Source organism: Ochotona curzoniae, unplaced genomic scaffold (assembly GCF_017591425.1).
Source record: "Ochotona curzoniae isolate NIBS_2020 unplaced genomic scaffold, NIBS_Ocur_1.0 scaffold_4505, whole genome shotgun sequence".
NCBI lineage: Eukaryota > Metazoa > Chordata > Mammalia > Lagomorpha > Ochotonidae > Ochotona > Ochotona curzoniae.
In genome coordinates this window covers 22511642-22524714 of record NW_024467118.1, presented here as the reverse complement: position 1 = coordinate 22524714, position 13073 = coordinate 22511642, and the positions used below count along the sequence as shown (strand labels likewise).

Genomic DNA, 13073 nt, shown 5'->3' with positions numbered 1-13073 from the left:
GACATGAACAGACCGAACGGCCAGCTTTCTCATTATCACCAAGCTGTGCCTGGAGGCAGATGACACGGGACACCTTAGTCACTTGCATCATAAGCTTCCCACCCGATCAGGCCGAGGTTGGAGCTCCGGGAACCTGAGTGGTGTCACCTGGATTCAGGAGCCCCCTTCTATCAGGTGTTCCCAGTCGCCTTTATTTTTACTGCTGGGCAATCTTTCTGGGGAAGAAATCTATTGATGGGGTTATGATAAACTACATCTCAGACATCCAAAATGGTGAGCTTGTTCTTTTGCAGAACAGCCTTCCTGATCAGGTGTAATCCAGAATCCATGTGTTCCAACCAGCCCTCCCCAGCAGCCAACTGTGAGGTGAAGCTATGAGGTTTCTCTTGCTCCCCTCTGAGATCCTGATGGACAGGAGGTGGGAAAGACCTGGCAGCTGGCTTCCCTGGGCATCAAACAAGGAAGAGAGTGCTTACCTTGCTGGAGCTACTTAATGTGCTAGACATGGAACTGTCGAGATCCACGCTGGTAGAATGTTCTGGCAGACCTCTGGCTTTGTTACCCTACATGAAGAACAGATAGCTGAGTTAGGACTCCTGGGGCTTTTGCAAAGACATCTGCTAGAAGCAACTTGGTCTGTTTAAATCAGCTTGGGAAAAACACACAGGGTAAGACAGGCTTAATGTACGCATAAACGTACATTAAGACAATCCACAGCTCTGCTCTGTTTTTAAATACAACAGCAATCCAAATGTTCCAGAGGGAGAGTGGGATAAAAGAAACTGTTTCAGAGCTGCAGCTCAATCATTTGGCAGCAAGGCTGGCAGGAGTAAAAGCCAAGGCTCAACAGCTCTCTTCCTGAGCCACCAGTGGTCACACCCAGGCAACCACGCATCACTCAATTGACATCCTACCACTTGGGTTGGGGCTCTCACACACAGTGCCTCCCACACTCGCATTTGTAAATGAATTGTTTTCATTAAGATGATCTCAGAGGATGTTGCAAAATCCTCAGTAACATCTTCAAACAACATGAAATCTAACAAGAATAAATAAATAAAGCACAAGTTTCAAAAGGAGTGTGTCGTAAGATCAGAAAGACATGATGAGCTCAGGAAGGTGTGAAATTTTGACCCAGACACTGATCTACAAGAAGTATCACCAGAGTCACCCTACCCATGGAGGGGAGAGGAGTCGTTTCTGAGAGGGGTCCCAGCCGGGGCATGTGTGTACACTCTTCAGCTACAGAGCCGCAACTGACAAAGCAAAAGGCTAGACTGAAAATAACTCTATGCTTTGGGGGCCATGGGCATCTGTGGCAACCACTCAACTCCATGCAGAACCAGCCTCAGAAACTGGTAAACAAATGGACAAGGTTGCGTTTCAGTAAAATTTCCTTTACAAAACAACAGGAGATGGGCAGATTTGGCCCATGAGCCACAGTAGTTAGTGAACCTCTGCTACAGGGAGTTCCAGACACCTAACAGCAGCTAATGGTAACGGCTCCTGTTCCCAGGGAACACACCATGATGTGCCCAACACTGGCTCTTTCTAGAGATGGGCCAAGAGCAGGTTGCACTTCTATGAAGGACCCAGGAAGCCCCACTGGGTGCAAGACCACAGCACAAAGAACACATTTTAAACCTAGGCAACAGTTAGAAACAACTGAAAATGTAGGTAAAATATTCCAACAATGAGAAGACACACAAAAGGGTTTGAAACTTTCATACTTAATGACATACATGGATGAGAAAAGCATAGGTTCAATCTTACAATCTCTGCGGGAAAAAAGTGACTTAATCAAGGGGATTCACATGACTCACTCGGGACAGGATACTCTCCAAGGACTCTGTCAGAGACCTCTTCGCTTTGGTTCTCAGCATGTCCAGCCTGAAGCGAGTGGCACTGGCTGGCAGCTCACTTCCAACATTCTCTGCAGCAACGTGCCCGGGCTGAGGAGGGAAAGAGAAGACGAGTCACCTCAAGCTGCCTTCCTGCTACAAGCCTGACTCTAGGGCAATCTTCTGGACACATCATCACCTCAAGTACGTCTGTGATGTCACAGCACCTGCTCCCCAGTGCCATGGTATGAATCCAGAAACAATTCTGCCTCCAAGAGTTGCTTTGTCCCTGCTAAAATGAGAAAGTGTGCTTTGAAACTCACCAGTTAGACCGGTTTGGATCAGGGCTAAACAACTGGATCAGAGGTCTGGCTGCCACCAGCTAACTGTGACCTCATGTACATTTCTTCTTTGTCTTTGTATTTGTTCTTTGGTAAACCGAGTCCAAGAGCCAGATCTAGTCCTAATGCTGGGTTGTGAGATTCAAAGAGGTAATGTACAGAGAGCAGTGAGCAGCATCTAGCACAAAGGCAGCTATGACTTTGCTTTGCAAAGCAAAGTAGTAACTTCCCTCTGGGGTACACTTCAGGCAATGAGACAAAATAACTTCAGCCACTGAGGAATGTATCCCCCCTGCCTGTTACTCATTCCTCCTGTGTCTCTGTTGGTCTCAGTCGTCCCTGCTTGGTTTCCATCGCCCCTTCCATCCTCCTCACAGAAGCATCCCAGAGGGTGCCAAGTGCCAACCAAGCGAAATGCTTCTTGCCAACAGGCTTATGTGGTTTCTCACCTACTTCCTGTCAGGCAATGACTCTTAGAAACAAGCAAGTCCTTTAGTGCACGGTCTGCTCTATCTGTTGTGATTCCAAGCAAGCAGAAGAGTGTGGAGGTGAACTATCCAACCATCTCTGCCCAGCACCCAGCTCGGGCCAGTCCAGCAGTGGCCAAGCCTTGGGGGGCAGTGAGGAGTGGGTCAGAACGCTTCCCTGCTGCTCCCTGGCCTGGGATCCATCAGCTGCTGCCCCTGCCAACTAAGGCCACATGCTAAACCCTCCTCACAGGGCTGCCAATGAATTGAGGCACGTCAGAACACACTAGACATTCAAAGGATGCCAGCCTTTTGGACGATTATAAACCGTTCACTCCCTCTGGTTAACCAGAATCATTACAAACCCCTGTGCAGCCTGCCACTGCCCCTTCCTGCTGTCACCCACCCAGCCGACATAGGCACGCTCACTCGCCTGGGTCTGGTCTGTGTCTCTATCCATAAAACCCAAGCACTGGTTTTCAGACAGCTGACACTTGACATGAACAGGATCATGCTGTACGTGTCAGACACACCTTCAGGAAAGGTGACTATTTTTTTTAATTTTTATTTTTGATGATTTTTACAGTTAGTTAGGGTGATAAGGACAGCTGCATTCCACATCCGTGTGCCTGGGTTCACACTCCGGCTCTAGCTGCAGATTCTGGCTCCTGTTAATTCAGAGCCCAGGAGGATATGGGATGGCTCCAGGGGTTAAGTGATGCTGTCCACATGCAGGACCTGGAATTCAGTCCCTAGCCCCCATCTTTAGCTTGGCCAACCTCTGCCATGGATAGCAGTTACTGAACGTGTAATAATGCATTACGTATTTCAACACAGAAAACTTTCCATGGATAAGCTAGTGACCCTTATTGCATCATTATGCCATATACATGTATACTGAAACTCCTCGCTGTAAACACTGCACACACTGTATGTGTTTATACACACACATGTGCAATTACTGAGTACCAATTATAAATAAATTTAGAAAAAAAAAAAACTAGGGTCCTACATCTGTCCAGGTCATGTCAGAACGTGTCAGCCTTCTGCAGGGAAGCTTAGGGAATGAAAGCCACATGGTTCAACTGTCCGACCACAGAAATGAGAGCAGAAATCCACTGAACAATTTCTAAGCTCTATTTGACTCACTGAACACGCAGTGACTCTTCTGAACAACTTGTAGCTGACAGTGTCCAGCCAGCAGGTGAACGGGGAGGCCACCGACAAACATGGGATGGGAACTACCACTTTAAAGCAGGCAGAGACCTTCCTGCTCACAGGTCCTCTAAAAAACCCAAACAGCAGCTCTGCTGTGAACCTCAATCTGCTACTGCCAATCCTCCACTGTTTGAAAATGGGGGGGGTGGGGGCGCGGAAATCACATTAAATATATTTCTGCACTGGAACAATCCATACCAAAATCACAAAGATTGATCCTGGTCTAGAAAAATGAATTTGTACTTAGGCCAAAACTTTTGGCCCAGCATTCATGCTCAAAGTGATGTCGTTCCATCCACGATAAATGCTTCATTCCCCTTCCCAACCGTGAGAAGTTATTCGATCCACTGATCCACCATTAAGTTATCAATTTCCTGCTGAAACAAGTCAGGCTAACTCAAACACAAGAAAACTGTAATAGTTTTCTATCTCAGAAAGGAAAAAACTGTTACCAGCTCAAGAGGGTGAGAACAGGGTAAGAGCCCAAGAGGGAAAAAGAAACAGTTTGACAAGTAAGCAGCAAAATTAACTGAACACTTACTGGGTGGCCCATGGCAAATTAACAGTATCCCACGGCTGGGGCACAGGCTGGGAGGGAAGCTACAGCAACCAAACAGGGCCAAAAAACAGAAGGCCAGACAACACACTGGTGCTACAGTCACCAACAAAGAGGCCTTCAGCTAGCCAGCAAGATGAAAAACATACGTCAGGCCCCGCACATGAGCTCCGGGAGTTTGGCACGTGCTAACAAAGTTGGCCAGAGAGCAGGACTCCAATGAGATGGCTGTAAAGCGAACATCCAGGTAAAGCCGCACACACCTGCTACAGGTAACCAGTCAGGGAAGGCTGTCAGTGGCCAGACAGCAGGAGACAGGGCAGGCCGCCCAGCAGTTAAACATTGTGAAGTAAGCATTTGATATTGGAGAGAGAAAAGGGCAACGTTGTTTCTGGAAAAACTAAGGAATCTGAACATCCATTACCAGTAATCCTCTAAATTCCCTTGCCAACAAGTAATTTCCTCAAATACAAAATGCATATGGTTGGAGGCCCTTAATGGTTCGTTATGAATTGACTGACGTGGAGTCCAAAAGGCAAAGGAAAATGGTCTACAGCACCATGTACACCGAATCCCGAGTGTAGATCTTCAGAGGCCAAGAACTGAGGTAGCTCCGCCTCTGGACCTAACATCCCGCCAACAGAAGAGCCAAGAAAAGCTTCTTGTGGGCAGAACAAATGGGGACAGACGCATCTGCCCATGATGCAAAACCAGGACCAGTGCAAGTTCTATAGCCGAGCAGAAACCCTGCTGTACATGCTAACACGGCACCTGACTCCATAACATCGCTTTACACTCCCACGGCATTTCTGCTACAAACGGCTTTTGGGCACTTCATGCAACTCCAAGCACAATGGGACAGTGCTGCTCCCCTCTGACAAGGGACAAAGATGAGGTGACAAGGACCGACTTCTGGACAGCTGTGTCTGCTGTCAACCTCAACTGCGCGTGTCCTGAGCCAGTCCTCTGCCCAGGAGCAGACACAAACTCTCCTTGTCCTAACTAAGCAGAGCCTAATGCTCCCAAACCTTTCCATCTTTGTGCAACAAGTGAACGTAAAGCCTAAGAGGGAAAGGGGCCTCTGAGCAAGAGCCGTAAGAGAAAAACGCCATACCTGCTTCATCTCCCCGATGTGGACGTGTTCTTTTTGCTTCTCTTCATATAGACATCTCAGAAAGGAAATAATTAACTCATTCTCTCGCTGTTCATTTCTTGGTCTCAATTTCTTAAAAAAAAAAAACACATACACACACACGTTACATTACATTTCTTTTTAATTGTTTCCCCAATGCCTAATCCTACCCCTTGGAAATAACCAAGAGCTTCCACACACTGACTCGTGCTTTTATCTGATGCTTTCACTAGGGGGCACCAGCGACCCTAACAGTGAAGATGGTTTACAAAGAACAACAGTGGGGTCAATCGAGCTTTTGACCTCTTGGGTCTTCTTACCCAAAATAAAGTTTAAACATCAGAGAGAGGCATGGTCAAAATATTCAATAAATAAATAGTTCTAAAACAGAAGGAAAAATAGAATCTATATAAACAGGCAGAGGTCAGGGGCCACAATGTCGCCACATTCATCAATTCTTAAGGGACAGAAGGGGACAAGGGCAGAAATCCGGAGGCGTGGTTTGTCATGTTGCCTGAGCACCCCATGACCATGACACACCTTCTGGAAGCCTCCTGAGACAGGCACTTCCTTGCACAACTTCACAGCAGGCCATTTCCTTTTCCTTTCTTTTTCCTACAGACCCTCCCTGTGCCTTCTGACTTTCAGACAGGTCAGTGGTGAGGAACGCTGGCCTAGCAGCCACAAGAGGTGGATCTGGCTGCTGAGCAAAACTGTTCAGTTTTAGTTCCTCACCTGCTAAAAATGGAGTCCGCCCACAACTAGATCGCACAGCTCCTCCTTGGATCATCCTAAACAGCAAAGCCCACTTGTAGACGGCCAACTGATTTAATACATTATTTTTTCTGAGTATGAAGAAAACAAAACAAATGGACAATCCACAAAGCTGCTTGTCCACAAACTCAGGGAAAGTACCACTTCTATACTGTTGAGTATTCACTGTCCTGTTCCCCTGTCACCCCTGCTCCAAACCTCCGAGCTCCCTTTAAAACAAGATCGGGGGAAGGGCCAACCAAGCAGGCCTCAAGTCAGGCTGTCGGCACCTTGTCCCCACCTCCCAGGGACCCACTGACCCACATGTCTGACCCGTCTGACCGGATGGCTCTTCAAGGGGAGGATTATTTGAAAACAAGTTCTTCCTGTTACCCACGCAAGAGAGGGGAAACGATCACAAGTGTGTGTGTTTCCACCAGGGACTTTCTGTTCACAAATTTCAGATCTGAGAGTTAAACATTTAACAGGCTAGGGGAGACAACACTTGGCATGGACTCCAGGCCGTAAGCCCTGATGTGACCAAGTTCTGCATCAAACGGGCAACATGTAGAAGTCTCTAGAGGAAGATCCCATTAGATCCTCTAAAAAGGAAAAGTGCCAGCCAAGTGCCACAGTCGCCAACTTCACACAGCTGGGACCCGAGAAAGTCACGATATACTGAGACTGCAGGGCCACAGAACGACAGCCCCTCTGCTTCACAGCTGCTGGGAACACACGCTAAGAAAGCCTCTCTGGAAGACAGCCACCAGCTTCTGACCACAGGACACACTCAACGTGCAAGCCAGTCGCTGCACAGCTTGCTGTTCCCCAAAACGCACCAAGAATTCCCAGCCATCTCAACACCTGTGGCCGGATGCCCACTGCAGCTTGCTTCTTACTGCCATGAAAGTGGGAGCAACGGGAATGGCCCTAGAACACTGACAAATGGTGGGACAGACTACCATGCAGTGATAAACAGAAACGAACTGTCAAGCCTCCACCAAACAAAAAGAAGGCAAATGGAAGAAGGGATGTCTTGTATCACTCCAACTCTGTGATATTTGGTGAGAAGAAAACCATGGAGATAGGGAAAAGATGAGCAGAGAGGGGTCCACACCCACTGCACTATCCACCTGGTACTTAAGTTCCTCCCGGGAATGCGCTCACCGCCACAGGAGAGGCCGAGAGCCCCTCTGTGCCCAGCGCTAGCCAGGCTCGCTGCTGTTCCTCAGGCTGATGGCAACCTGTGGGGCCGCCAGGAGCACAGGGCAAGACACCACAGCTGTGAGCCTCACGCCCATCCTGTGACATGTGCCAGGAAAAGTATCCGCCTCAAACAGGCCGCACACCAGGAGGAGGCCTGGCAGCACTGGGAATCATCATGGGGACCCAGCTGTCCCCTAGCACATGCATCGCCAGCTCGCTTCCACAGGATCTGGCCCCAGCACCACCTGCACAGCTACTGCTGGCTGCTGATTCTCTGTGGTTGTTTTGTGTGGAGTTACTTTCTCCACCTGGAACATTCATTGACAGAGAGCTGAGCACAGCTCATTGGTTTTAACAAGCACGTAGCCGCACAGTCATATCAAGAGTAACTGTGGGGCCCTGCACGATAGCGTGGTGGTTAAAATCCTCGCCTTGAACACGCCAGGATCCCATATGGGCACCAGTTCTAATCCCAGTGGCCTTGCTTCCCAGCCAACTCCCTGACTGTGGCCTGGGAAAGCAGTCAAGGATGACCCAAAGCCTTGGGACCCTGCACCCACATGGCAGACCTGGAAGAAGCTCCTGGCTCCTGGCTCCTGGCTTCGGATTGGCTCAGCTCCAGCCATTGTGGCCTCTTAAGGAGTGAACCATTGGACGGAAGAGCTTCCTCTTTGTCTCTCCTCCTCTATATATATATCTGTCTTTCCAATAAAAATAAATTAATATTTCTAAAAAATGGAGTAACTGTGAGGAGTGAGCCATTTTGTATCTGCTTCCCCTTTCGCACAGCTCACTCAATCGGCACTGTTCCAGTTATCCACCAATGAGATGTAACCTCATGGCATCTCACCTGAGACCACCCCCCCAATCTGTCACAGCCTCTCCTCCTATTCCCCACCCACCTACCTGTGGCTCAAGTTCAGTCACCAATCCCTTGGTGCCCCCCCACAGCCCTCCTCCCAACCAACTGCCCACACCGCCCACACCTTCAGGCTCAGGGTTGGATAAGGGAGCTTCCACGTGTGCCCCTCGTCCCTTTTTCTCCTTTTTGCCTGGCTCTCCCCATCCTACTCCACCTTGCCCCCTTCCCCTGCTTTGGTAGCCTCCCATCCTGCCACCATGGCAGGAGACGCGTCCCTGCGTGTTCTCCACCCCTCCACCCCCGCTCCTGCCCTCACCCCGCTGGAGTAAGGACCTCCTAAGCACTTCACTGCACCTGGGATCTGGGCTTGTGGTAAACTTACCGCAAAAAGAGAACCTGGCTGTGGGAATTAGCTGTGTAGAGGAACTTTAAGTGTGTTTAAAAACTAACAGTAGCTACACCTAGCTTATGAAAACTGGGCCTTTGAGGACTTCTTAAACACAAATCACCCTCCACCAGGGATGGTATTTACCATTTATCACAAGAGGACTCGCCCAGCTGCAAGGCCACCTCGTCCTTTTGCAAGCCCCCTTAGCAGGCACTGCTGCCTAGAATGAAACCAAGAGCAGCCACTGGGGAATGAACTCGACAGGCCCATCAGCAAGCCTGTAGAAAGCTCAACCCTGGCTCATCAACCCTGGTCCTTCCAGAAAGCACCATGGGCAACAACGGAGGTCAGAGGAGAAGCTGGTGCTTCAAGGCCAGGAAATACCACAACTTCTGGTGTTCTGAGCAACCAAGATGTAAAGTGGCCTTGAGAGGTGAGGTTTTTTTTCCCCCTTTGTAATTAATCTAAAAGCAAGCCTTTGTCACCTGCTTCTTTACCAAGTCTTTTAACTTGGTACCAGGAATCCTGCATGGGCCCAAGTGAGTCTCAATCCTGGCCATGAGCAACTTGGCATTCTTGCAAGAGAATGTTGTATGTACTGTCTATTCTGATTTAGCACACCTTTATTAAGGGAACATTACATGGTGTTTTCTACATGAAAGGGAACATCCACACCAGGCAGAGACATGCCTTCGGGAGTTGCTGGGTAGATGCTTCCCTCGAACCTGGCGAAGGACCGATGGTAAGCAGGCCAGAAGGGGAGGAAACAGGCCAAACTTCCACCACCAGGGCCACCTGTCTGTTTCTGAATCCCAAGTACAAATTATATTGGTCTACAAGCATCCTGAACTTGAAAACTTTACAGATCCTTGAAGAAAAGAACAAAGTAGTATGTCGCAAGCTGGTTTAGAAGAAAACAATATAAACCAGATTGAAAATCATGGAACCCGCTACAGCTCCTGCTGGTTTATGTGAGGGCCAAGTATGTGCTGGGCAGAACCAGGCTGGACTGCAACACCCATTGGTTCCAGTGGAAGTCGGGAGTGAAAACAGAACCAACCCAGGAATTGCAACCACCAGCTGATTGGAGCGATGGACGGTGCCAGGCCCTGTACTTGTTAGCACATACAAGAAGTTTCTTTGGAGATCTTCCTAATCTAAATGCTGGACTCAGAACCCTAACGAAGAAAAGAGAGAAGACAGAACGGGTCAACCAACCATCTCAGCTATGATGGACTATGTCAATCAGTGGATTTTTCAAAGATCTCATAGTGCTTGGAGTGGCAAGATTGACAGTGATTCATAACTGTGGCAATATCAAGACCACTTGAGCAAGAACCTCAGAGCATGCCCTATATCCGGGACCTGGGGAGGGTGGGAAATTGGGTGGGCTTCTCCCTTAAATACCCCCCTTTGAATATGAAGCTAACAATATGGAAAACATACTAGTATTATAAAAAAAAAAAAAAAAGAAAATCATGGAACCCACCCTCTAAGCTGTTTGTGCAATTCCAACGTCCTCCTGTGCTTGTTTTTCGACAATTAATATGCCAATCCTACCATGAACAAAGAAAGAGGCGCCCTAGCACGTGCGTACAGGGAACATTGCGCTCCTTTAACTCGGAGCACTAGCAAAAAACTGACCATGGGGCAGTCTCTCTGCACGAGGAGGAGGAAGAGAAAGAACCTGTGGCCCAGCTTTCCTCGCTGCTCAACGATGCTTCTATTTGTAGAACCTGCGGGTCACCCCACGAGCGCCCCCCAATAAACACACGCCGCGTTCTGATGTGTTTTCCTCCCCTAGACCAGCTCCAGCAGACCACAGAAAATGTCCCCTTGGCTGAAGCAGATGTAGAAGTTCTGGCAAGCTCATTAAAGATTCGCCCTGAGCAGACCACACAGCCTGGCTTCCCTGAGCCACACAGCAGCCGGAGGCGAGGACAAGGGCTATCTTCTCCAGGTTGGGGGCAGAAAGGACAGGGAGCCGGAGTTTTGTTGACATTTAGCTGGTGCTATTTTTATTTCTGGATTTGATCTACGGTTCTGTGTAGACAATATGACCTAAATTTTGAAACCTTACGGGAGCGGTGGGGGGCGGAAAAGCAGCAGAAATGCACAAGACACTGTCTCATTTAACTTCCAAAGCTGCGGTGGAACCGAGAGCAACAAGGGGCAGCCGAGGTTTCCACAAAGCACATGAGGGTGCAGAGAACCAGGTCCAAGCCTCCGGCTCCCTCTTCAGAGCTTCCGCTCTCTTACTCTAACCTGCTTTCTGAAGGGAGAAGCTGCCCTGTTATGAAAGCCAAGACGAACGTAAACCCATAACTCTAATCCAGTCGGCCCGGGGACTTGTAGCTTGAGCCTGGGGGTGCCCACAGCCTCATCTGCTGGCTGGTGACAACATGGCCTGGCTGACTGGGGCACACGGCACCACGGCATCTCACATGGAACTTGCTGGCTTTTCCCTGCCTCTCCAAGTCACAAAAAAAAAGCCTCCACCATACCTGAACCTCCTCAAAAATAGTCGCTTGCTCCTGGTTGGTTAAGGTTGTCAGGTGCTTCTGGAGTTCTAGTTTGGTTTTAGAAGAATTCATTCCTATTAACAGAAAAAAAGAGAGAGAGAGAGAGAGGATGATGGATTTAAACGTTAGGAGGGGGAGTTAACACTTCCACAATCACTGTCTTATAGCCTCTCACACCCCATGCGGACTCTTCAGGACCTATGGAGATTCTAACCAAAGTGCCAGAGGTGCGCTAAGGTTAGTTACCCCCAAGGCCACCTGATGAGGAGGAAATCCGTTTTACAGCTAAGGAAACTGAGGCCCACTGAGTTTAGGAAACTCCCAAAACACACCACCCTGGACAACCCTCAGTGGGAGTGGCTGTCAAGAGCTTCCCCTGCGCTGCAACGCTTCACCCAAAAAGAGCATGCTCCCCAGGCTCTGGTAACTTCTTGTGTCCCTGTAGCCAGGGCCGGAGACATGACACCTCTTTCTCAAGGGAAGACACCTGCTGGGGTTTTAAAACTAGGCTCGACAAGTTTCTCTGGCATGTTAGGCTGCCTTCATGGAAATCTGACCCATGCACTGGACCATTTTCCTTTTACCACGTACTTATCATTCCAGGCCTTTAATGAACACAAGGGAGAGTTCTGAGGAAAAGCTGCAAAAACCAAGGCAGTGCCCAGCACACGAGGGCCCAGCTGCCTCTGCTATTTCAGAAAGTCCTCCTCCACGCAGCTGCAGCTCAGGGCCTTTTCTGGCCTCTTCTCCAGAGCCGGTTCCTCTCTCTTCCCCAAACTGTGGCCATGACAGGGTTTTTTTGTTTGTTTGTTTTTTAAAGAGGAAGCCGAAGAAAAACCTAAGCAATCACCATAAAAATAACCAATATTTCTTTCCAAAAACTTTGTTGATTTACTGCTACTTAATTGAAAGGCAGGCAGATTGGGAGAGGAGACAGAGAAAACACACTCCCATCCACTAGTTCACTTGCTAAATGCCTACAACAGCTGGACTGGGCCAAACTGAAGGCAGGAGCCAGGAATTCAAGCTGGGTCTCCCATGGGGGGTGACTGGGATCCGAGGACTTAAGGTGTCATCTGCTGCTTCCCAGGGTCATACTGGGAGGAACCTAGAACTGCACTCTTGCTGGGACTAGAACCAAGATGCTCCAAGCAGGGCCTTAACCGTTGCATCACATGTCTGCACCTCAATATCCCTTCAGTGACTGTTGGGCCACTTCACTCAACAATTTCCATGCATTATTTGATTCAGTTTCTCCCAAATAATCCTTAAAATGGGTGATTTTTTTTAAGCAGCCCTAATGTATAGACGATGGAATTGAGAAATGAAGTATTTTGCCCAAGGTCATCAACTCAGTAAAGGACTGAGTTAGATCTGGAACCCTGCACAGTTGCCTTCCAAACCACTCTTACAGGCTCTGCTGCTTCCCCCGAGTAGGACGGACGCACAATGAACACAGAGGAGGGAGTGTGCCTGCAGGTGGGCTGGTGTGCTGGCCAGGATGCAATCCAGATGTTCAGCAGCAGCCAAGTCTCACAGCGCCAGGAAAACAAACCACCAGGCCTCATGCTATCAGGCACTCCAGGGCTGCCTCGGGAGACAGACTGACTGTGCAGTGTTGGCAGCCGGAGGGCAGTCAGGACACACTGTCCAGTCCCTTGTGCAGTGGGATATCCAGGATGCCTTGGCTGACCCGGTGCTTCCAGGCCCACCTAGGTCCTAGCGCCTTCCACATGGCTCCTTGCCACCTCTGGCCGTCAGGGGATGGCCTACAAGTGTAGAGATGA

The 13073-nt window shown here is 49.1% G+C and overlaps 1 protein-coding gene across 2 annotated transcripts in view; it reads right to left on the bottom strand.

The window, feature by feature from the left end:
* TBC1D1 (TBC1 domain family member 1) overlaps nucleotides 1-13073 on the bottom strand; it is a 186998-nt gene that overhangs the window by 61437 nt on the left and 112488 nt on the right. For both annotated transcript variants that reach the window (XM_040966043.1, XM_040966044.1), the window contains 4 exons: nucleotides 11269-11360; nucleotides 5538-5648; nucleotides 1824-1952; nucleotides 477-563 (listed from right to left, as the gene is read on the bottom strand). In XM_040966043.1, coding sequence (XP_040821977.1) covers nucleotides 477-563; nucleotides 1824-1952; nucleotides 5538-5648; nucleotides 11269-11360 — 419 coding nt within the window. The remainder of the gene's footprint in view (nucleotides 1-476; nucleotides 564-1823; nucleotides 1953-5537; nucleotides 5649-11268; nucleotides 11361-13073) is intronic.